This window comes from Sebastes fasciatus, chromosome 2 (genome assembly GCF_043250625.1).
Source record: "Sebastes fasciatus isolate fSebFas1 chromosome 2, fSebFas1.pri, whole genome shotgun sequence".
Lineage (NCBI taxonomy): Eukaryota > Metazoa > Chordata > Actinopteri > Perciformes > Sebastidae > Sebastes > Sebastes fasciatus.
Window position 1 is genome coordinate 13,751,183 of NC_133796.1, and position 23,794 is coordinate 13,774,976.

The 23,794-nt window shown below is 40.0% G+C and overlaps 1 protein-coding gene across 1 annotated transcript; it reads left to right on the forward strand.

Moving 5' to 3' along the window:
* Nucleotides 1-5,750: 5,750 nt before the first annotated feature.
* Nucleotides 5,751-22,927, forward strand: mmp2 (matrix metallopeptidase 2). The gene is made up of 13 exons (XM_074610439.1): nucleotides 5,751-6,145; nucleotides 6,369-6,595; nucleotides 7,624-7,772; nucleotides 8,676-8,804; nucleotides 9,578-9,751; nucleotides 10,457-10,630; nucleotides 12,330-12,503; nucleotides 12,736-12,891; nucleotides 13,032-13,158; nucleotides 17,347-17,483; nucleotides 18,083-18,242; nucleotides 18,523-18,632; nucleotides 21,756-22,927. Exons 1-13 carry the CDS (start codon nucleotides 5,990-5,992, stop codon nucleotides 21,857-21,859), a joined length of 1,977 nt encoding a protein of 658 aa, XP_074466540.1. The 5' UTR covers nucleotides 5,751-5,989; the 3' UTR covers nucleotides 21,860-22,927.
* The last annotated feature ends 867 nt before the right edge of the window (nucleotides 22,928-23,794 follow it).

Genomic DNA, 23,794 nt, shown 5'->3' on the forward strand with positions numbered 1-23,794 from the left:
CTAACTATGTATTCAAGCCAGCACTACACACTCCATCCTCTCAAGCACTCGGAGTCGGAGTGAGAGGAGAGCAGTGGGACTGTGATATTTGTCATTCATGACCTTGGTGCTAGCCAACCATACAGGCAGTTTGGTTTGATGACCCATCAGAGAATCTGTCTGGGTCCTTGCAGGGAGCCAGTGGGCCCGGGGTGAGGGAAGAGGGTGACATCCAGGGCTACGGTCTGTTCAGCTGGACTGGGGTCAATCAGTGGGCCTGAAGATCCAGAGCCAGCTGGAGAGCCATGATACGCCTGGCCTCTTCATGTCCAGAATGTCCCACTCCCAGTCGCAAGAGGAGGCCATGCTGGCATGCCGGAGGAAGCCACTCATCCTCATAATTAATGACATGAGTTTGTGTGGTGTCGGACCAAAGCAAGCAAATTGCAGCATCTTTAAAGGAATGGAGAGGAACATTTCGGGGGATCCATCAGCGGAAATGGAATATAACAATGTTTTCATCAGTGTATAATCACCTGAAACTAAGAGTTGTTGTGTTTTTGTTAGCGTAGAATGAACCCTTCATATCTACATAGGGAGTAGGTCCTCATCACGGAGTCCACCATGTTGCTCCGCCATGAAGCACAGCCAAACACTGGCTCTAGAGAGAGTCTTTCATGTTTTTACATTACCTGAAGGCCACCGTAGTTCCGACACACTTGTGAAACTGCGGCAACGTGAGCTGCAGAGTGCAAAACCGTGGTACCGCCAGCCGCCGTCTGACTTCCTTTGCTCCTAAAGTAGAGTTATTATGGTAAGGATGGCCTCTAAGCGAGTCAAACGGCGTTACCGCAGTTTTGCACTCAGCGGCTCACGTTACCGCAGTCTTGGAAAGGGAGGAGTGAGCGGAGGGGTATTCAGTTGGTTGCAATCTGCAACCACAACACTAGATGCAAAATCCTACACACTGCACCTTTAAGTAGAATGTGTATTACATGTAGAAATCCCTGAAAGTCATTCAAACTAACAAGAAATTGTCCATAATGAAGGTGACGTGTGTGATTTATATGTAGCGGCGTAAACGTTGAACTACAAATCAGCTAAAGCATTGCATACAACCATGATTATGTTTAAATCAGCCATCGCAGCAACAAACAAATACAAATGGAAGAGATGCTCTTGCAATCAACAGCAACAAGACACATTTTTTTTTTTTTAAAAGCCAACAGTGTTTCATCAAAACACGCACACACATTGTGTGGTGCTTCAATCTAGACGGAGCTTAAGCATTCAACGAAGGCAAAAAAAAAAAGAAAACAATTTACATGCAAATCAAACCTTATCATCACAATCTCTTTATGCCACTTTCGCCCGCAAAATTGCATTCATATGCACAGAGGCATTCAATTACTGTAGCTGTGGCTCAACTTCTCACATCTCAGCGTTTTCTATTTGGAGAGGCAGGCCCATGTACATTTAATAGGTAGCCATTCTGTTTCCCTGGCTCTGCCAGAGATCACTGTGAGAGTGTGTCAGTTAGAGGAGATGGCAGCATGTATCAGTGCATGAAATAAAGCTCCTGCTCCAAAGTGACAGGCCCTGGATATTGTAGGAAAATGGATGTTAAATTCACTCTGCAACCACCAACAGCAGCCCCGGCTATGAAAAATTAACTGTACTCTGGCTAAAGGGAAGGGGAAATTGCTTCGCTAGATATACCACAAAATCCTGTTTGTGAGCTATCCATCTGTCAGATCTCTTTGCAAAAAAAAAGAAAACGTCCTTCAGCTTTCTCTAGCCTATTAAAGAGTCTGCTCTCATACACTGTTCAGAGTGATCCAGTATGAGAGCGGAAACAAAGAGATGTCAAAGAGAGTTAGAGTAAATCCTTAATCTATACCGTAGACTACAAGTCAGTGAAGAAGACTGGCTCCAAGGGCCTCAGTCAGAACAGAGAGAGATGCTAGGTGTATGTCAGCCACCAGAGGGCAGTGACATATACTCATGGCTCTCTGCTGCAACCTCAAGCAACCTATTCTGTACAGTTTCTGTGTGTGTGAGTCACTATTGTGATCTGAATTTCTGGCAATGATTTAGGAACTTATTTCATGGAACATCCAGACTGTGATGAGTCACTGATCTGCAATATGGCTCCATGCAACACATGATAATGACCTCCCCAGAGTTAGGTAGGTACAGAGGAAAAAGCAATAAAAAATAGATTAAAATTATACAAATGAAAAAATAAATAAATAAATAAACTGGTTACTGGTTGTAACAGCACCTACATTTAGTTCTCAAGAGAGCATATTCACATGTGTCACAGCATCGACAACATACTAACATACCAGTTTAGGCTGATCCATAGAGGCAGAGGAGGTTGCTCCTCCTCTTTTGAGAGGCAAAAGGGAGACCAAAATATTAAAATGAGAAATTGGCTGAAATAAACCATTACCAAATCTCAGTATCATTTATAAAATATTTTTCTCTCTTCTTTGAAAAAAAAATCCATTATTCAATAAATTCTAATTAAAATGCTTCAACAGCGACACCCCTGGCTCTTTTGTTATTGTTACACTGAATGTGAATTATGTTCTTTTGTTTAATAAAGAGGGTTGGTTGGGTTGGGTTGGTTATAATATATATATATATATATATATATATATATATATATATATATATATATATAACACTACAGATCATGGAATAAATGTATAAATACATGAAAAAAATATATAATAACAGGTAGGCTGAGTTTTAAGTGCTAATGAGAAAATATGCTCACTGCATTCTGGTAATGAAACTGGAAGTCATTAAATGACATAAATTATTTATTTTATTATTATTAATAATTTTTATTATTATTATTATTAAATCCAATTTTTCCAGTACACTGTAATAATTTTGGTAACTGTAAATATTTTATCTGCAAATATTTATGTCACAACACTCATGTTTCCTCTTTCTGGTCTAGCTACAGTCTGGCCTTTCATTTCCCAAGCTTATGGGCAGAGGTTAAGGGGTCAATAATGTTGGGAAACTAGCAAGCATAGCCTACACTAGATTTAAATACAACAACTGAAAAACCAGAGTTCAGTGTTGCCAACTAACTTCCAATGAAAGTAGCCATCAGCACCAGCTCCAAAAGTCACCAAATCTAGCAAGAAAGTCAGAACAACACCGACAGTCTGTCTGCTCAGGCCTCTAAAGCCACTCCCCCAAACATATCATTATGAACATAAACATATAATGAACGTAAACAACGAACAGGACTGTTGTTAGTACTCACAGATGTCAAGCCAGCAGCTTGTGGAAGACGCGCAGGTAGGCAGGCAGGTAGTAGACAGCACAGCCAGGTAGGCAGCCACAGAAAGGCCTAAGTGATTCTTTTTTATTTATTTTTGTCAAAGCATTTGATTTATTGATAGCTGTAATGTAAAGAGAAGTTCAACAAATATAACAAAAATGTTTTTCAACCACACTACCAACCTAGCTCTCTCCAGTTTAATACATTAAGGTGGGAATTACTCACAGTCTGCACCATTTTAGTGTATGTGAATAGTAATTTCTTAGATGACCAATCTTATCTATTTATTTCAAAATTGGATATGCTATAAATGATGGTGGAAAAAAAATAAAAATGAGAAAAAGATAAGCCTAAATCAGTGTTACCATGTTTGTGGTTTTAGTTATAAATGGTTGACTGAGCCCTTTCAACCTTATACTGAGGTGAGCTTTCACATCTTGCCACCAGATGTCAATATAGCGCTTTAAATAACGTTTGGCTTGTCTACAAGAGCTGGGTGTCTGTTTCTCTACTGGCAAAGTAACATAACCTACTTAGTGATGTCACAATGATAGAATGGTGTAGAAAGGTTCTTACTTTCTTCACCTACATGTCCCTCAGTAAAGTTACTTAAATGTTATTATGATTGTAGGATAATATTCTATAACTGCTGGGGGAGAAGAGGTTTTCCCGATGTGGAAAAAGCATTAAAGCATCTGTAGTACTAATGAGTACAGCAGGGACATTGAAATACATAGATGTGCCGGACACAGGCAACACTCACTTCCAGCTAGCTATTATAAAGTCATGTGCAAACAGTGGTGTGTGCAGGCATTTTCAAGAAACCAGAAGCATTTTATTTTCGGAATCCATCAGTTTGCACAAGACAACACATTTTGCAACCATGTCTGTTATTATTATTATTATTATAAGAATAAAAATGCCCTTTCATCAAAATGCACATAGTACAGTAACACATTAAAATAGGCAGAAACTGTTAATTCTTGATGCCAGGTGGGACATAACTGACACCCTTCCACCTGCACATAATCCCATAACCCACTTGTAATGTAACCAGTTGGATGTTGATATTAAATGATTTTGACTAACTAACCTGACCAACTGAAATAACATAAACAGCCTAAATGCTAGTTCTAGAAATCAGGCGGTCTGTATGATAATGATGCATGTATGGGATGTTGAACTGATCAGCGTGATGGCACATTTAGTCTACATTTACAGCCCGTTATGTAAGGGGTATACGGGGCCAATTTAAGGCATAGGCCATATAGGCGATCACCTTGGGCGCCACTTTCTGGGGGTCACTGGTCGCCCTCTAAAAATAAATAAATAAATAAGTAAATAAAAAGATAAATAAATAAATAAATAAATAATATGTTTAAAAAAACATTATTATTATTGACGCCCTTTGTCATTTTCTTCATTGAGGTAGCAAATGAACAAACAAATAAAGAAAGAAAGAAAAAAACGAAATATTATTTTCACCCCCGTAACTTTCTTTCTCACACTTTTTCATCTGCCCGTTATTTGTTAATAAAAGTGTAATCGTAAAAATAAAAAAAATAGATTTATTTTATACTAAATGACCCCATGTGACCTCAAAAAACCCTTACATACTTGCTTGCCTTAATGGGGGACAGGAAGGATATTGTGGGTTCAAATTTAAACATTTAAGCACACTAATACCTAAGTTATGATTCCTCCTACTCCCAAGAAGATAAACACAGCCATGTTAGGTCATAACCCAAGTTAAACTGCCTTGTTGACATGTTATTGCAGCAACTCTGAAAGAAAAAAAAAAAAGAAAGAAAGACAATTTGTACTCCTGTAACTCTCTTTCTCACACGTTTCATCTGCCCGGCCACACTTATTTGTTAATAAAAGTGTAAAATGTAATGAAACTGACTACACTTTTAAGCCGACAATATCAGGGGCAAATTGTCTATTTATATTATAAAAAGAAAAAAAAAAAAAAATGCCAGTGGGCACCCTTCCTCATTTTATGCATTGAGGTAACAAATGAACAAATAAAAGAAGTACACTTTTCACCCCTGTAATTCTCTTTTTCACACTTTTTCATCTGCCTGGCCTCACTTATTTGTCAATAAAGATGTACTTTAAGCCATCAATATCAGGGACCAATTGTTTATTTATATTATAATAAATAGAGTTATTAATGAAAATAAAAATCTATTTTTTGTCTTAAAATCATTGTCTGATGTGTGTTGCAGTTTACAGGGTGGTGAGGGTTCTGGGGGGGTTGAACCCACCTAGGGCACCAAAAAGCCTAGAGCCAGCCCTGGGGGTAGATGTTAATAGGTAATTGCAATAAAATGACCCAATCAGCTGTCATTTCTGGACATTGTAGGCCACCTATAAACCCTTTTAGTCATTCCAGGTTTGTAAAAACAAGGCGAGGAGTCAAACACATGAGTAATCGTGAAACCATCCCTGTGTTGTTCCCATCTGCTCCTATTTCTCAACCTGGAGACTGCGCAGAAAGCTTGTCGGGGGAAAAAGTGCATGAGCAAGCAGAACTGAGAAAGTTGCTAGAGCCCAGAGCCCAGAGAGCTGAGGTGCAGGATGTCCCGTTAAGGAGAAAAAAAAAAATCCTGCAGAAGAGCAGAAGCAACACAAGCTGGAGGAGTGCAACCCAGAGCGAACAGCTTTTACCACACCTAAGATATAGTTAAACTAGAAAAAATGGGTCTTCCGACGATATTAAGTTGTCGTCGGCTTGTTCTCAAAGTGTTTTTGGTTAACTTCATCGCCTTTCAAGCAACATACGCTGCCCCTTCGCCTATTATCAGGTTTCCTGGAGACGATACTGCTCCCAGAACAGACAAAGAAGTTGCTCTGGTAAGTTTGTTTTTCCTAAAACTATTGTCTAAGTGGGTCAGTCAGCTGTGAAGTAGCAGTGTTTACTCCTGAAGTAGAAGAACTGAACTGTTGGGGAATAGTTTGTATGCTGTTCATTTATTTATTTATTTATTTATTTATTTATTTATTGCAGTCATTTCATATACAAATACTTAAAACTAGAAGAGTTCAATCATTTCTGTGTCTGTTTTTCTCCCTCAAGCACTACCTGAATAAGTTCTATGGATGCCCACAAGACAGATGTAACCTCATGGTGCTCAAGGACACCCTGAAGAAAATGCAAAAGTTCTTCTCCCTGCAAGAAACCGGAGAGATTGATTCCAAAACTGTGGATATCATGAAAAAGCCCCGCTGTGGCGTGCCAGATGTGGCCAATTACAACTTCTTCCACAGGAAACCCATGTGGCAGAAGAAAGACATCACCTACAGGTCAGAGGGATTAACTTTACCTGCACAATTAACTGGACAAGCATTGGATTAATCCTGCAAAGGGGGTGTTTTATAATGGGCCTGACTCAAATAATGACATCATGGAATTTTTAAGCAGTGTGGCCCATTACTACTGGGCCTAAAACTAAAGTTATTTTAGATGCATCGCATGTCTCACATCAGGACATCATATATGATGTTTGCCAATCACAGAAAGGTAAAATAACTTGACCCCGCCCAACTGCTTCTCATAAATCCAACCGTAAGTATTGAGAAATACTACTGGGAATGTGTGTTAGTCGCTCCATTAACTACCACAGTCTGAATGTAATTCCCAAAGCAGTGTTCGAGTGCACTGAAGTACTAATACAAAGCCAGAGTGTGTTTTCTTTGAGAGATGGACCACAGCTTGGCCCCGCCTGACCCCCCCCTCCCACCCTCCAGTCCTCCCCCTCCCACCCTCCCCTCAACCTCCAGTCCTCCCCTCAACCTCCAGTCCTACCCACCCCCATCCACACGTTGCATCTTATGTCTTGCTTACACCAGCATTCCTACACAGTATGTTTCAGGTCTCTTGTTTTCGTTCTGTTTGAGGTTTACAACAATGTGGAATGGGTTTATTTATATCAGCGGTTTTGTGTGCCCCGATCATTCCAGCTCGTCTGCCTGTGTGTTTGTAAGGAAGACTGCGAGCCAAAGACAACAGCGACTAAGAGATCTTAGACTGTTTTTTTTTTTTTAAAGAAAGGACTGTGTAGACAGGGCATATAACAACGGGGTTCGTTTCAGGAACCATTTTTCAACCAGATGATTCATAGACTGTTGTTGGCGCTGTTCAGCTGCTTTTCCAGGATCTGAAGTTTGAGAAAATAGATCTTGTGATATTTCTACACGCTTTTCCAAAACATGACAGATTCACCGTCACTATCCTGATTACACTCCTTTTGTTCTTATGGTGATTTTTTTCCTTCATTTTCCTTGTTTGTCTGGTTTTAGAATGAAACTGACTCTCTGTTAACTCCGTATAGAATCCTTGGACACAGTCCCGACCTGGACGAGGAGGTCATAAATGATGCTTTCTTCAGAGCCTTCAAAGTATGGAGTGACGTCACCCCACTCACATTCGAACGCCTCATGGACGGAGAGGCTGACATCATGATTAATTTTGGCCGCAACGGTATGCCATGTATATAGACAGTATATAGACACTGTAATTATAAAATACTGTACTTAAGAGATAACTATAGTCAGTTGAATTATCGTCAGGTTATCTCTATATTGTTTGGCAGTACAGTCAGTATCTATGAGACTTCGTATTGTGTCTTTGCAACTCAACTTCCATCAAAAATGTGTTTTAATTTATAGTAAAATGTCCCCAGGTGACCTAAAAAACCCCTGCTGACTGCAACTGTCACATATTTCTCTTAATTCTAATCTCTTGTCTTGTGATATGGGAAACAGTAACACATATTTGCTTGCCTTAATGGGGGACAGGAATGGTACTGCAGGTTAAAAATCAAAGATTTAAGCACTTTAATAACTAAGTTATGATTACGTGATCCATTTCCAAGAGAATAAATACAGCCTTGTTAGGTCATAACCCAAGTTAGGAAACAGTCAAACAGAAGTTCACTGCCTTGTTGACATGTTATTACAGCGACTCTGCGGCGCGCACCGCCAATCTATGTTTTAGGAACACTTCTTCTCACTGGTCATGCCAGTGATTCCAACTAAAACAACCATCTGATATTTATGCACACAGAGTCATAACATCATTCCGTCTAGCCATAGCTGACCCTGTCAAGAAAGAATCCGATAATTCTAGTAAAACCAGCCACTTCAGGAGATGTGATACTGTGAAACTTATGAATAATTTGATGTTTTAAAACACACACAAATGTCACATCCTGTCAGAAATTGTTTTTCCCGACTGTTATTTTTAGTATTTCCTCTTCAAACTTATTTCTCTTGGCACTTACTGGCTAACCAATAGCTGCACAACTGTACCATGTGTTAAAAAGAAGAAAATGACTTCTGATATTTGTCTTGAAGTGTTAATATTGAATGATTTCATCGACAGAGCACGGAGATGGTTACCCCTTCGACGGCAAAGATGGCCTCTTGGCTCACGCCTTTGCTCCAGGGCCAGGGATTGGGGGAGACTCCCACTTTGATGATGATGAGCAGTGGACGCTGGGAGATGGCCAAGGTAATGGGGAAACACTGCTTATGAAAAAAAGCATATTGCAAAAGCTCCACTACAACTGTTTGTGATTTGTGCAGTAATGGTATATAATTTGTGTCAAGATGTCTAAAGATGCAAATATAGGTGCCAAATAGCTGGACTTTGCATATCCATATCCAGTCTTTTATTCAAAACAAAGTATAGGTACTACACAAAAAAATGACAATGATAATACATTTGACATTCGACTACTTTGTTTTGATTTTCTTAACTTTGTCTGAACTTTCTGGCACTGGATATGACAAACCTCAGCCATCTGGAAGCTGAATAGAAGAAGAAAAAAAATCTCTGTTGCAGCAGGCATTTGAATTTGCACGCATTGACCCAGATAGTTTCATGTATTTCCCATTATTCAGAATCGTCTTGTCTGAATTCATCATTTGTGCAGAGGTAATCTATAAACCTATTTTCCCTGTCTCATGGCACAAAGAAATCTCAAAACACTTAGAATGAACAGTTTTTTTTTATTATATCAGTGCCTTTGCAAGTTTTTATCCCATTTACTACAATTCATGTGCATCATACTTCTGAGCTCCTTACCATTTGCTTCTATTTACTTCAGAACAATATTGCAGTTTGCTTGCTTTAGATAGGCAGTCTATCAAACATCGTGTCACCTTAACATTGGTTTGGGGAAATGGATGACAGTAATATAATTAAAAAAAAAATTGTAGTAAAAGAAAATATATATTTACAATGAGGACAAGTGTCAATGTCATCCTTAATCTGTTCCACAGTTGTGAAGGTGAAGTATGGCAATGCTGATGGGGAGTTCTGTAAATTCCCCTTCTCGTTCATGGGCACCGAGTACAACACCTGTACACCTCAGGGCCGTGACGACGGCTTCCTGTGGTGCTCCACCACTTACAACTTTGATGACGACGGCAAATATGGCTTCTGCCCCCATGAATGTAAGTCTGTCCTGTGGTTCTCTTTTCTTTATTTATATAACAATATGGCATTGTGGCGTCTCCTAACACATTTCGCTGTAGCCTCTGTATAGATTTGTAATTTTGTGGCTCCACTTGACCTCAGCGGCATTGGTCATGCCCTACTTGCATCTGAACTGGAATTGAAGCAGTGTCTTCTATACTGGCAAAGTAGTGCTTCATATAATTTTTTTAGCTGTATTCCAAGCTGTTCTGCTGATTTTGGACAGACAGAAAGTAGGTTGAACAGTATGCCAGGAAAGTGTTGTTTTTAGTTCGGATTGGATTATGGAATATTTCTTTTCCAAGTCAGTGCCCCACTTTAGAAACACAGGGCTTTGTTAAACATTTTGCTTATCTGTGTTATGTTGCTGTCCATGGTACTAACATGATTACATGCCCATTACAAGTAAGTGCCAACGTACACATGTACTAAGTTGTTTTATATGAGAACACAAGTGAGGCTTGTTTGTACTGGAGCCGTCTGTTATGTTTAGCTTTTGTTTTGATGTTAAAAAAGTTCCATTCCAACTTTTTTCTTTATTCAGATTTCTCCTCCTCTGAACAACTTTGTCTTACATCATCACTCAGGGGTCAAAGGGTCTTAGTTGCTTGCAATGATCATGTAGGAATTGGAGCTTATTGTTTGTAAGCATTGAAAAAAACGTCATTGTATTTGTTTTACAGTACTATTCACCATCGGTGGAAACGCAGAGGGCGCTCCATGTAAATTCCCCTTCACCTTTTTGGGAGAGAAGTATGACGAATGCACCACTCAAGGCAGGGATGACGGTTACCGCTGGTGTGCCACCACTGAGGACTACGACGCGGACACAAGCTTCGGGTTCTGCCCTGAAACTGGTAGGTGGTGTCATCTACTTCATGTTATGCTGATCACATAATAGAGTACCTACTACTTAGTGCTTCAAGTAAAAATGTGTTGTCCCTATGTGTTGTTGTGTACTCAAATGTGTTCATACAAGTGTATACATTGTCCTCTGTTTATGCGTCCTGTTTAGGGTTGCAAAGGGTCAATACATTTTCCAGAAACTTTCCAAGAGAAGTTGAGCTTGGGAATTTGGGGATTTTTGCACAATTTCAAAAGAAAATTTCCACCTTTTAATAGTGAACTATATATAGGAAGTGGACATAGTCATCGTGACGTCACCCATTGGTTTGTGGACTACGGTTGGAAGCCTTGAGGTCGGCATTTTGGCCGTTCATATCTTGGTTTTTGGCTTTCGCCATCTTGGTTATTTGCAACCAGAAGTGACACGAGAGGGTGGAGCTAAATACAACCGAACGCTGATTAAGACATTTTTAGGCAACCAAAAATATTATAATTAACTTTCATGAACTCAAAACACACTGTGAAAGGGTTAAAGTTCTGAGACTAAAACACTGACAACTTCCAGACTGGACAATGCTGTGAGAGCGCCGTGCTTTATCGTATATTTTAATCTAAATGGGACCATAATTTACTAAATGAACATCATGCTGTACTGAAGAAGACTTAAAACTAAGGACTCAGGTTTACAATGTTTACTGTGAGAGATCAAGTGAGACGTAGGGTCATTTTCTCAAAGACTTCTATTCAATCGGACTTCTTTTTGCAACCAGAGGAGTTGCCCCCTGCTGGCTATTAGAAAGAATGCAGGTTTAAGGCACTTCCATATGGGCTTCACTTTTCAGACCCCAGAGTTGCCCACTGGTTAAAAGTGAACTAAGCATGCTAATTGAGGAGTTTCAATGAATCCATTTCCATTCGTTCTTTATTATAAAACATTTTTTTTTTTGTTGTTCACTTTAAACCCTAAGTTTGCACACAGCCCACATTGTCAGTTCGAATTTCCAAGGTAGCTTTCTCCATGAGTTAACTTGCTAGCTAGCTAACTCACCACATGGCACACCATGGGAAGTTTCCAACTTGGATATACACACAATTTTGCAATATTAGTTAAGGGTTACACGCTTGCTTAGATGCATACAATGCGTTTTACTGGATGTGTATATTTTGATGTGCAGTCTATGGTGCCCTGCCGTGTGTTGGTCTACAGGAATGCTCCAGCTGGGTTTTCGGTCTTGCTCGCGGTCTGCTGAATAGCTGTGAAAGTATTTTAATGTGCAGTGGCAGGGCTTATTTTCCATTCTGTCAGTGGGACTGGTTTTCGAGTTGAGGTAGTGTAGTAGGGAGGGAGACAGACCACTGGAGCTTTCATCTGGTTCTAATTGATTAGGAAAGTAGGTGCGAATAAGAGCTTGTGCTGAATAAGAAATGATTTTATATTTTTGTTCAAAAACAGCACTAAACCAGCCTTGCCAGATTGAAAGTGATCTCTCTTTGAAAGAAAATCAATTTGGACGGGTGCTTTTTGGTTTTGTGCCCAGTGGATTAGTTATTGATGTCATGTGTGTTGTGCCAGTGCTTTCATGATGCTGCTTTCAATATCATCTGCGCTCACTTCACAATACAATACAAACTGTTCTGAAGAAACATTTTGGCACATGAAGTTCACTACATATTTCACTTTTTACAATGCACTTTTGTTGCTCCCCGCAGCCATGTCGACAGTCGGAGGAAACGCAGAGGGAAGCCCCTGTGTCTTCCCCTTCACCTTCCTGGGTGACACCTACGAGGCCTGTACCTCATCTGGGCGCAGCGATGGCAAGATGTGGTGCGCTTCCACCAAGAGCTATGACGACGACCGCAAATGGGGCTTCTGTCCAGACCAAGGTATGAATAGTATTTCTTGTGTATGCATTAGTAAATGTATTAGTGGCACATTCACAATGAACAGGAACATAAAGGTAAAGGTTTAGTTTGTCAGTCTAAATTGTCATTTGGCACTCCCAAGAAACATTATGTCTTATTTATGTGTCCCACCATCATGCTCTATGAAGTACCACGCCTGGTAGACTGTAGCTAAGAACTGACAGCCCTTCTTCATTGTGCTGTGTGTTTCCAGGCTACAGTTTGTTCCTGGTGGCCGCCCATGAGTTTGGTCATGCCCTCGGCTTAGAGCACTCCCAGGACCCCGGAGCATTGATGGCCCCCATTTACACATTCACAAAAGACTTCAGACTTTCTAATGATGACATCACAGGAATCCAGGAGCTCTACGGTGAGATGAAATGTCATGTGTAGCTAGTTTTTCCTGGACATGAATCAAGTGTATTTTTCTTATTAGAAGCTAGGGAAGATTAATGTGTGTGTGATCACTCCCTCAAAGATGACATATTCTGGTAAATCTCTTGTAAACAGGTGTGCAGACAGGCCAGCCTGTGCCTCCAACCCAGGGTCCAGTCACTCCAATGGACATCTGTAAAGAACCAGTTGTGTTTGATGCTATAGCGCAGATCAGAGGAGAGACCTTCTTCTTCAAGGACAGGTAATCAAATCAAACAAGAAGTCCACATATTGTTTGACCTGAACTGGACTTCAGCAAGTGTGCGTATGCTACATAAAGACTAAATGTCCACGCCGGCGACAGCCATGGCCATGTGTTCGGGTTGTCCGTCTGTACGTCCCATTAACATGAACGTAACACTGTATCTCATGAACGCCTGGAGGGCATTTCTTCAAATTTAGCACAAACGTCAACTCGGACTCAAGGATGAACTGATTATAATTTGGTGGTCAAAGGTGAAGGTCACTGTGACCTCACAAAACACATTTTTGGCCATAACTCGCTAATTATGACAATTTCTTACAAATATCTAATAGGTTTAAATTATGTAGTGTTGATATTTTGGACGGACAAGGATGTAAACTGCAACTTGACTGGATGGCAGAGGCATACAACTGCGAGGCAGTAATTCTAGTTTGAATATTCTAGCTGCAATGTTTTCATTAGCGCTCTGATTCATAAATGCAATTGGAAGTTTATGTTTGACTCTCTTGAAACTTGCAAGCACTGCCAAAGTCTGGTTGAATTTCCTCTCTATGATCTACGGGAAGAACGACAAACAAAACCCAGTAGCCTACTTCTGGATTTATGACTTGTGCAAGTGAAATAAGGCAGCCTACACAAGTTGGATTTCATAATAATTTCCCCACGAACAATGAGCAGTTTGACATGAGGTTTCTTGTTAATTATTGTTTCTCTTATTGCAATCTTGTGCCACTTAAAGATTTTGGTTTAGATGCTTGTCTTGAGATGTGACAATTAGTAAGAGAGGAAAACAAACTATTCCTCTGCTCATGCAGTGACATCCAAAATAGTCATCAGTCATCATAAACACAGTCTACAGTCCTCCCTCTCCGCTGGCGCCAGTGAATGCAAAGTCTTTTGAGCTTACTGTGTCTACTGGCTGACCCTGTGCAGAAGAGGAGTTTCATGAAGCGCTGTGGTTTTTATTAACAATCTTTGTGAGTCAGTGTGTTTTCCCGTAGGACAGCTGAAGTTTGTTACAGAGAAATTCTCCTGAGAGTCACTCAGAACAAAAGCAATAATGTGGTAGAAAAGGAACGGATAGAAAACACAAATGGCGTCCTTCTTAGTTATGATGTGTTAATGTTCCTAGCTGTGCTTGAACATCGACTCCTTGCACTTTTAAGGTTAACAGAGCTGTATACCTGTCATGGCCATAAACGTGTCCAAAGCAAACAGGCCAGCATACCTCCGTACCAAAGAGTGTAGCCTTTCAGTTCGCCTGGTTTTCCTCTCTCAGGACCTTTAGTTAGAATCTAGGAGAAACAAGCCACAATCCTGCTCACAAATCCTGCTTTAATACAGAAGTACTTTACACCTCGCCGTGACTCCCTTCCACACATTTGCAGTGATAGCCAGAGCAGCACAGACATAATTTGGCATTGCAGTCCTATGGACATTAATTGTAACGCACTATTGTGTTCTGCTTGAGTCAAGCGACTACACCACTCTTTGGGTATTTGCAACTGGTGCCAATTTCAACAGATATATAAACTATCGTAATCCAGAGCAATCATTTTCAGACGGTGAGGAAAACCACATTGGTCTGCCATGTTCAGTAGCTGAATTATGTCAAGGATTACGAAGTTACATACAGATATATTTCATTTAGTTGACTTATTTAAGACTTTCTTGACAACGAAAGGCCATTTTACTCCAGGTTCAGCCATGTTCAGCAGCTCAACGTGTTTGATGGCTCTTCTGTGTAACCATACAAGGCTTTGTTTGATATTTTCAAGCAAGTCTTGATTTGATATCTGGATTTCAGCTGCTATGTGAAGATGCATAAGGCTGATATGAAGGGGAGAAATAAAGGACAGAGTAATCTCAAGGAATGTAAAGTACAATACATCTTTCTAAAGTCTGAAAGATTAGTAAAGTTTCAGTACAGCCCCGTTGTTCTGACCTTCACAGAGACTTGATGAGGCCATGTCTGGTTTCTAAGCTGTAGAGCTCTACAAGCTTTATACAATATAGCTTCAGAGAAAAAGCATTGCCCTCTGGGTTCTGGGGCTCATTTGACTCTGCTATTGTAAAAGTAGGATCCCTCTTTTTCTTCTAGCTCAGCACATTTATGATGTAGGACAAATCTTGACACGATGCACTGAGTAATACTTATAGCACTCCCTGAGCTCAGCATAAAACGGTGTCTGTCTGGAGGATTAAGGACAAGGCAATTATAAAGTGTGTCTCATAGAAACAGTTGGGCCGGCCTACTGACTGTCTTAATAAGTCATGCTCATGTGCTTGTATCCTAGCATGAAGCTGTTTGCAAAGTGCAGTATATATTTTAAGTTTTAATTCTGAAGATTTCAGTTCTGGTGTGGTGACACCAGTGGTTACCGTGGTAACAGCAAGTGTGGATTAACACTCTTTGAGCAGTTGCTTTGTCAGAAATACAACAGAAGAGCAACTAGTGTTTCTGTTTATAGTGCAGTAAATCAAACTTGATAAAGAAGTCAATCAAAAAATAATTACTAGCGCAATCTGATTTCATATTGCACACGTTGTTCCACACAACAGCAGGGCACAATACTGTAAAGTTAGTTAACTTGCTGAAGAGTTGGGGGTGTGCAGCCTGTCACCTGCAGCTGTTCATTTACCAGCTCACTGTTTCTGCTGCTTCTTGCTCATTACTCCCGTGCAAAAATTAAAAATCATCCCCTGACAAAAAGAAAAAATGCAGAAACTGTGACTGATTGGAGTCAGTACTAATCAATGTGACAAACATATTGCATTTCTTGTGGCTGCTTCACAATAAAAGACCCATGTTTCGCCAGTTGAACAGTTTTAATGTGAAGCAGCGGCAGTAGGAAATGATCCGTTTGCATTAGCAGTAACTTATTACAGCTCGGACAATGTAAAGACAGCGAAGTGTGAAGGGTGAGGTTGTTATCAATGAGATGAAATTGCACTGCATTACACACAACATGACTTTTCATGTGAATCTCTCATACTGGGTTGGAATGAATCCAGCGCGGGAATGGCCGCCACTACCATTAAAGATTACTAAATATTACTGAATGTAAATGTATTGAATGGCTATTGCAGAAGAAATGCTGACCATAAATAGTATCATAAAATATAGCATGAAAAAAAAAGAAAAGAAAGTACTGAGAATAGCCCTTTAACTGCCAGTTGGCCTTTCTACAGACATACATATTAGATTTGTCATGGGACTTTTAGCTTAGTACAGTGTGTTTGCATGTTTTAGACCATTTTACGAGACATCACATACTTTACTTTACTTAAACTTTACAAATTTAAAACTTAAATATACAAAAATACAAAATCAATTCAATGAACATCATGGCTGCTGATATTTCTGTCAGGGTTACATTATAACAGTACTTTGATAACAAGAAATGCAGGATGATCTACTCGAAGGTTTGAAGTCTCAGCAATGGTTTTCTCTTGCAGTAAATGTAAAGTGCAGCTCTATATATGCTATACAGCTATATCCTGTTAGTCTGTCCTCTTAACCAGCCACCAGGCAGATCCTTTATTTATTTTTTTTGTTTCTAATTAAATAGAGACAGGAAGAAAAGACAGGAAAGCCCTCTGGATATTGTTGGTACACCGCATGAACTTGACAAATTGATCCACAAGAACACAAATAATGCAATTTACTGATGTTAGTTCAGATTGAAATATGTCTCCTCTTTCCTCCTGACAAATGTATAGGCTACAAAACTGTAGATATGTCTGTGTGTCAGTGACGTTTCATCCTCATTTCCATTGTATCATTATTGCAACTCATTTTTGCAAACTGGCAGACCTTTTTCTTTTTAAAAAATAGGTCAGTGGAAAAGAGTTTGGGAAGCTGCTGTTGTTGTGCAGCTGTGTATTGGAAATCCGGGCAAGATAGGTCTTGTTCCGCTGGCTTCTGCAGCCTTAGTCCTAACGAGAACCAGATGCTCATGAATCAGGCCATTGTGGCTGGCTCGGCCAGTGAAGCACTTGCACTAAAACCTTCTCTTACACACACACACACACACACACACACACACACACACACACACACACACACACACACACACACACACACACACACTTCCCCCTCTGCCCTTCTTTCACTCCCACTCTCATTTCATCCCCAGCTCATCTACCGTACGACCGCTCACCCACTCACTCTCTTTCTGCCAGGTTCCTGTTCAGGTCAGTCAACTTCAGAAGCAAGCCCAACGGCCCTATGCTGGTGGCCACCTACTGGCCAGACCTGCCTGGCAAGATAGACGCCGCCTATGAAAACCCAGCGGAGGAAAAAACAGTGTTCTTTGCAGGTATGTTGGAGAAAACAGGAAATGGTGGAGAAATTTAGACCTTTCTGAATATCCAATGTCATATTACATGAACTGTTCACCCTGTTCATATGCATCCTCCCTCTATGGTGATAAGAGAAACAGACTTCCATGAGTAATGAAGAGGTGTCTTCACTCTTTTACCATTTGGATTCCCTTAACTGCGTCGTTTCTACGAAGTGAAACATTAGGAGAAGCAGGAATGTTGGCTGAGCACTCTTGTGTGCGGTGTGCACTCTTGGGACACTTAAGATGTTCCACCATAGTTATTAGTGGTTTATGATACGTTCTTTGCATTTTACTAATATGACAACCTTCCTGAATACTGATGAAAGTTATATAATACATCCATCAGCTTCGAAGACATTAACAGCAGGACTGGTTTGGTTATAGGGGAGACTTACTCCCCCGAATGGTTAACCGATGATCTCATACTGACGATGTAATATATTTGGCTAATAGATTTGTAGGAATATGGGATAATACCTTAATCAGACCGTTCTCTGTTAAAATAATTACCAATCATCAATAAAACATACATCTTCAGTGTTATTTTATCTTCACTAACTCTTCCCTCTCAGGCAACGAGATATGGGTCTACAAAGCAGATGCGCTGGAGAGAGGCTATCCTAAGAGGCTCACCAGCCTTGACCTCCCCACTGACCTGCAACAAATCGACGCTGCCTTCAACTTTAGGAAGAACAGGAAGACTTATCTGTTTGCTGGGGACAAATTCTGGAGGTGAGCAGGAGCAGCCTAAAAAGCCTTGTCTGACATACTGTAGCTTGTGCTGTTGGTGTCCTCACCTCTTGTTGCAATACTGGGCTACGTCTGGATCTAGTTAGTGTTTGGCGTGACCTAAGCTGCACTGTAAACCACAACCGCTCTGTTAGTCCTTGCACAACATGGGAATAGTGTTGATGACTAACTGTTTTATGGAAAACTCACTGGTGTGTGAGGGAATTGTAAAGCACACGTTAAAGGATTATACTGTCTAAATGCACTTTTATTTTGTGTACAGATACGATGAAGAGAGGAAGGCAATGGACCCTGGCTTCCCCAAACTTATTGCTGATTCCTGGAATGGCATCCCAGATGACTTAGACTCTTCCTTCAGTCTTAATGGCATTGGTAAAAAAAATATTTCTTTTCTCATAATTTGTAAATTTATAGGCTCCGTATGATTTGATGAAGGACCATTTGAACAGAAGCTGGCAGCACCAGTTAAAAGGACCATAATGGAGGTTTTGCAGCGTCGTCCTTTGCTACAAATTATACAATACTTAATCTATGTTTCTAATCTAAGTTTCAATCAGATTTTCAATTATATCTTCCTAGCAGCACTGGTTTCAAGCCAAGTCATTACATTATAACAAAACTAAGAGTCTACACCCATGGCATGCTATCATTTGCTAATTTGCACCTGGATGATGGGAATTAGTTTTGCAATTTTGGACAAATACAAATAAAAATTTTGACCTCATTAAAGGAACAGTGTGTAGCATTTTGGGGGATCTATTATCTGAAATGGAATACAATATTCATAACTATGTTTTCATTAGTGTATATTAATGTTTATTATCACCTGAAACTAAGAATCATTGTCTTTTCGTTAGCTTAAAATGAGCCCTTCATATCTACATAGGGAGCGGGTCCTCTTCACGGAGTCCGCCATGTTGCTCTGCCATGTTTCTAGAATGGACAAACCAAACACTGGCTCTAGCGAGAGCCTTTCACATTTTTATGTTACCTGAATGCCACCGTAGTTCTCTGACACGCTTGTGAAACTGTGGTAATGTGAGCCGCAAAACCGTGGTACCGCCAGTCAACGTCTGACTTCCGTTGCTCCTAAAGTAGTGTTATTATGGTAAGGATGGCCTCTGAGCGAGGCTAACAATGTTACCACGGTTTTGCACTCTGCGATTCACATTACCACAGTCTTGGAGAGGGAGGAGTGAGCGAAGGGGTATTCAGTTGGTCGCAATCTGCAACCACAACACTAAATGCTGCCAAATCCTTCACACTGTGCCTTTAAGGACGCTAGAATAAATGTCAGAGGAGCACCAAAGTTATTACAGTTCATCAAAATGAGGAAATGAATGTCTGTACAAAATTTCAAGGCAAACCATCTGATAGTGGTTGAGACATTTCACTCAGAACCACAAATGTCAACCACGTGGTGGCATTAGATGAAAAGTCAGAGGATAACGGAAGTCATCAGGATTCATCCTTCATGAACCATGCATATCTGTGCCAAATTTCTTGGCAACACATCCAATAGCTGTAGAGGCATTTCACTAAAAAACTAAAATGTCAACCTCATGGTGGTGCTAGAGGAAAAGTCAGTGGATGATCAAAGTCATTATTCTTAATCCTCTGGGGACCATGAATGTTTGTGCAACATTTCATGATCCAATAGTTAGAACTAGTGAGACAATTCAGTCTGGACCATATGGTGCACCGACCGATGGACAGACTTTACCATCCCTAGACCATGGCTAAAAATTAACAACATAATTTTGTGACAATATGAATACTACAAACATAAACTAATCCTTAACACCATTAAATAAATGCTACACTAATGTACCAATAACTCTCGGAAGGGCTACAGAAAAATTGTGAAGGATCACTCTATTAGTCGTAAATCCAAGAATAGAGACAAAATAGCAAAAGGCAGCCTCAGCCTACAACTTTGTTTAAGTCTTGACCTAAGGGAAAAAGGATTTTTGTGGTGGTTGTGGTGCTTCGATTATATCTGGATTAGAGCTGGTACTCTGTGTGCTAGTTTACAGTGTTCAGGCTGGCATTCCTTCTGGTTAGATTGCAGGTAAATCCAGTCAGCTCTATCAGCGAGTCTGGCACTGTGCCTCTGCCAATAAAACCCCTCATATACCACAACCCGGTAAGCAATGACGCCATCTAGCCAGAAATGAACAGTTTCGAGGAACTGAGTGAAAAGAGAGGAAGTAAAACGGGGCCAAAGGGAGTAGTTCTGAAGTTAGGGAGTCATCTGCGGCCTGATGTTGATAGAAGACAGTCAGAGGGAGAGCAGTTGCTTTATGTGTCTCATGCTGTGAGTAAATACCTCATGATGGGTTATGTTAGCTTTAGGGCATTGCAGCTAGAGTGCAAGAAATACATGGTAATGAATTTTCATGTGTCCTTGAGGTTAGAGGTGGTATGCAGATTTTTGTTTATGGCAAGCGACCATGGATTTTTCCATTACTGCTCTCCTAACATACACGCATTACTGTAAGCATCTCGTAGCCCCCTTTCCCCACACAGTGGACAGACATATTTATATAAAGAAAGTCTGTGCCCCTCTACAGAGGCGCCTCTGTACAGTAAGCTTCCTGATTAGCATGATTCAGAGAGAGAGAGAGGTTTAAAGCAGCAGTAGGTAGAATTGGAGCAAATATGATAAAACGGTAACTATATCCTGACAGTAGTGCATGAGACAGGTAATCTGAAAAAAAAATCTGTGCCTGTGTCCTCTGGTGTCCTTCGGTGCTCCGTATGGCATCTGCAAGATTTCACAGATCAGAGGAAAACAACCAATCAGAGCCAAGCTGGAGCCTGCCGTCTCTGAGTAGCTGTCAATCACTCGCAACCTCCGATCAAACGGTCAAACTAGACAGCGCTGATCAAATATGAATCAATATTCTGTTACTGTAATGACTATTTCTCACCTTAAATGTTTTCAGAAACATCGTGTAGTGTACTGTTTAGCTGTAAAATGAGAACGTTTGTGACCCGGTTGCTACAGTAACAGAATATTGATTCATATTTGATCAGCGCTGCCTAGTTTGACCGTTTGATCAGAGTTTGCGAGTGATTGACAGCTGCCTCTGTTGAATGAACAGCCAATAGGAACGCTCTCTCTCTGAAATGACCTGTGATTGGCCAGTCTCCTGTCACGGGCTAGATTTTTTAAAGCCTGAAAACAGAGCTATGAGGAGGTGCAGAAGTCTGGTTTTCTCTCAGAACACTTGAATTACAATATGCTTAAGGGTTATTATGGAATTTTTGCCTAATGATGCCAAAAATATTCTGCCTACCCTCGCTTTAAAATTGGCTTCAGCAGAAACTGATTTGATGTTTTAATCCTTGTCACTTTGATTGAAACTGATTATATTGTTTCTCTGTATGCTTTTATTAAAGTTTGATTATTTTGTGGTTATAGTTTTCCCCTTGTTTTACACAAGCTATTTCAGCAAATAATGAAGTGTGCATTGTGCTTGTCTTTGACAGATTACAGTTACTTCTTCAAAGGCAACCACTATTTCAAACTGGAAGACAGCAGCTTGAAGATCGTCAAGTTGGGTGAAATCACAAAGGACTGGCTCGGTTGTTGAACATTTCCAAATCGTCTCGCAACTGGCTAATTCCTGTAATGACATCTGGCCTCGCAAGGACATTGTCATAGTATCGCACACAACTTGAGGTCGCCGCAGTGCACACTGTTGTAAGTTTGTTATCCTGGCAAATCTACCCGCTTCTGTGAGAGACACGTCCCTTCCAGCCTGTATAACCAGCCTCCAGCTGTGTAGACGGGCACCTCGGGACCTTCTACACAGGCTCAACATAGGCAACTGGATATTTTTGCTATATTACTGTGTGATGTTGACATTTTATTTGTTATGCTGATGCAGATTTATTTCAATATGTACCCCCGTTTTATTGTTTTATATTTTTTTTTATTTTTTTTTTAAAAACTCAGACATCAGGTATGTCAACACTGCATCGAACGCGGTGCTTTACTGTGCTGTGAGATTTTGCCGTTGCAAATTTTTTTCTGAAAGGCTGTTTTTACGCCATATGAGGAATTCATGTTGGCTTGGAATTACTTCTATGTCCAGTGTACTAAGTGCAGTTTTATAAATGTATCAGTTTTAATTAATTTTTTCATTGTTGTGCAATACATTTGACAACATTAATTTGCACAGTTTTTGACCGAAAATGGTGCTTTAGAGATTGCTTTTTTGCATATAGTCCTATATATATACAGTATATATACATTTTATATTCTGTGTAACTATGTCTGACTACTTAGTATCCTCTGGATGTTAGAAAGTAGTATTCGCAGGCACACATTATTCTTCATTTGGTTAGCACTTTGTATAGGACTATAAAAGGGAACTGCTCAATATGGAGACCAAATTATTGTCATTGGAGCTCCGTGTTGCATTTCCCTTCACTAAGGGTACAGGAAGATTAAAGGCACAGGTTGCCTCTACAGGCTGTATTGGTTTGCTGCATGATGGAATCATGACAAGAGTACCGCAGTAGTATTGTTTAATAATCTTTTTTTTTTATATTCTCTTTTCTCTCTTGGGTTTTAACAATACAGTCATTGTGTTTTGTGTTGTTTTTTAAATGCTTGTGCACTTTGTTACTGTCATCAATAAAGATGGTCAATATAATGTGGTTCAGTGATAAACAGAGGAACAACTCTATATACTTGCAAAAAGAAGTTATCCATTAAGCTTGCGAATTCAGTTACCAAATACCAAATAACAGTGGTGGAAGAGGTTTGCAGATCATTTACCTGAGTAGAAGTAGCAATACCACAGTGTATAGTCCTGCATTCAAAATATTACCCAAGTAAAAGTACATAAGAATTATCAGTACAATGTAAAAAAAATACTACTGCAGGTAGAATAGGTCTTGTGTGTGTGTGTGTATACATACATACATACATACACACACACACACTGTATAGATCGATAGATAGATAGATAGATAGACAGACAGACAGAGAAGTCTAATGCTATGTAATGTGTAAGCAAATCAACTAACTTAACTAGGATAGCTGTATAATACATGCTTACATACATACATACCACATAATGCATACTTATACTTTCCACAACTGCTAGAGACACCAGGAGCTTTCTTTTTTTATTTAAGGGCAGCACCAAATGAGAATTGTTTATGAAACTGCACCACCATGTGGACATTTATGAGATATTGTAAACAAAATATGGTAATACATCACATTTTCCCACCTTGAAATCGATGCTCATTCGCTACGTGTGCAACAATAAAATAGTATTGTTGGACATTAAGTTATGCACAGATTGATAAAAAAATCTGCATTTCTTAATCAGTATTTTGCACAAAGCACATGACATGCATGGTCACTGATTGCACCATTTTGGCTTTTTTTTGCATGCATCTGAATATAATATTAGAAATACGTCCTTTGGAATAATAGCAGCATGCAAACATTCATACGGATTGTAGAGAAGCATGCAAATCCGCCTGCAGGCTTCACATAAACACAGACA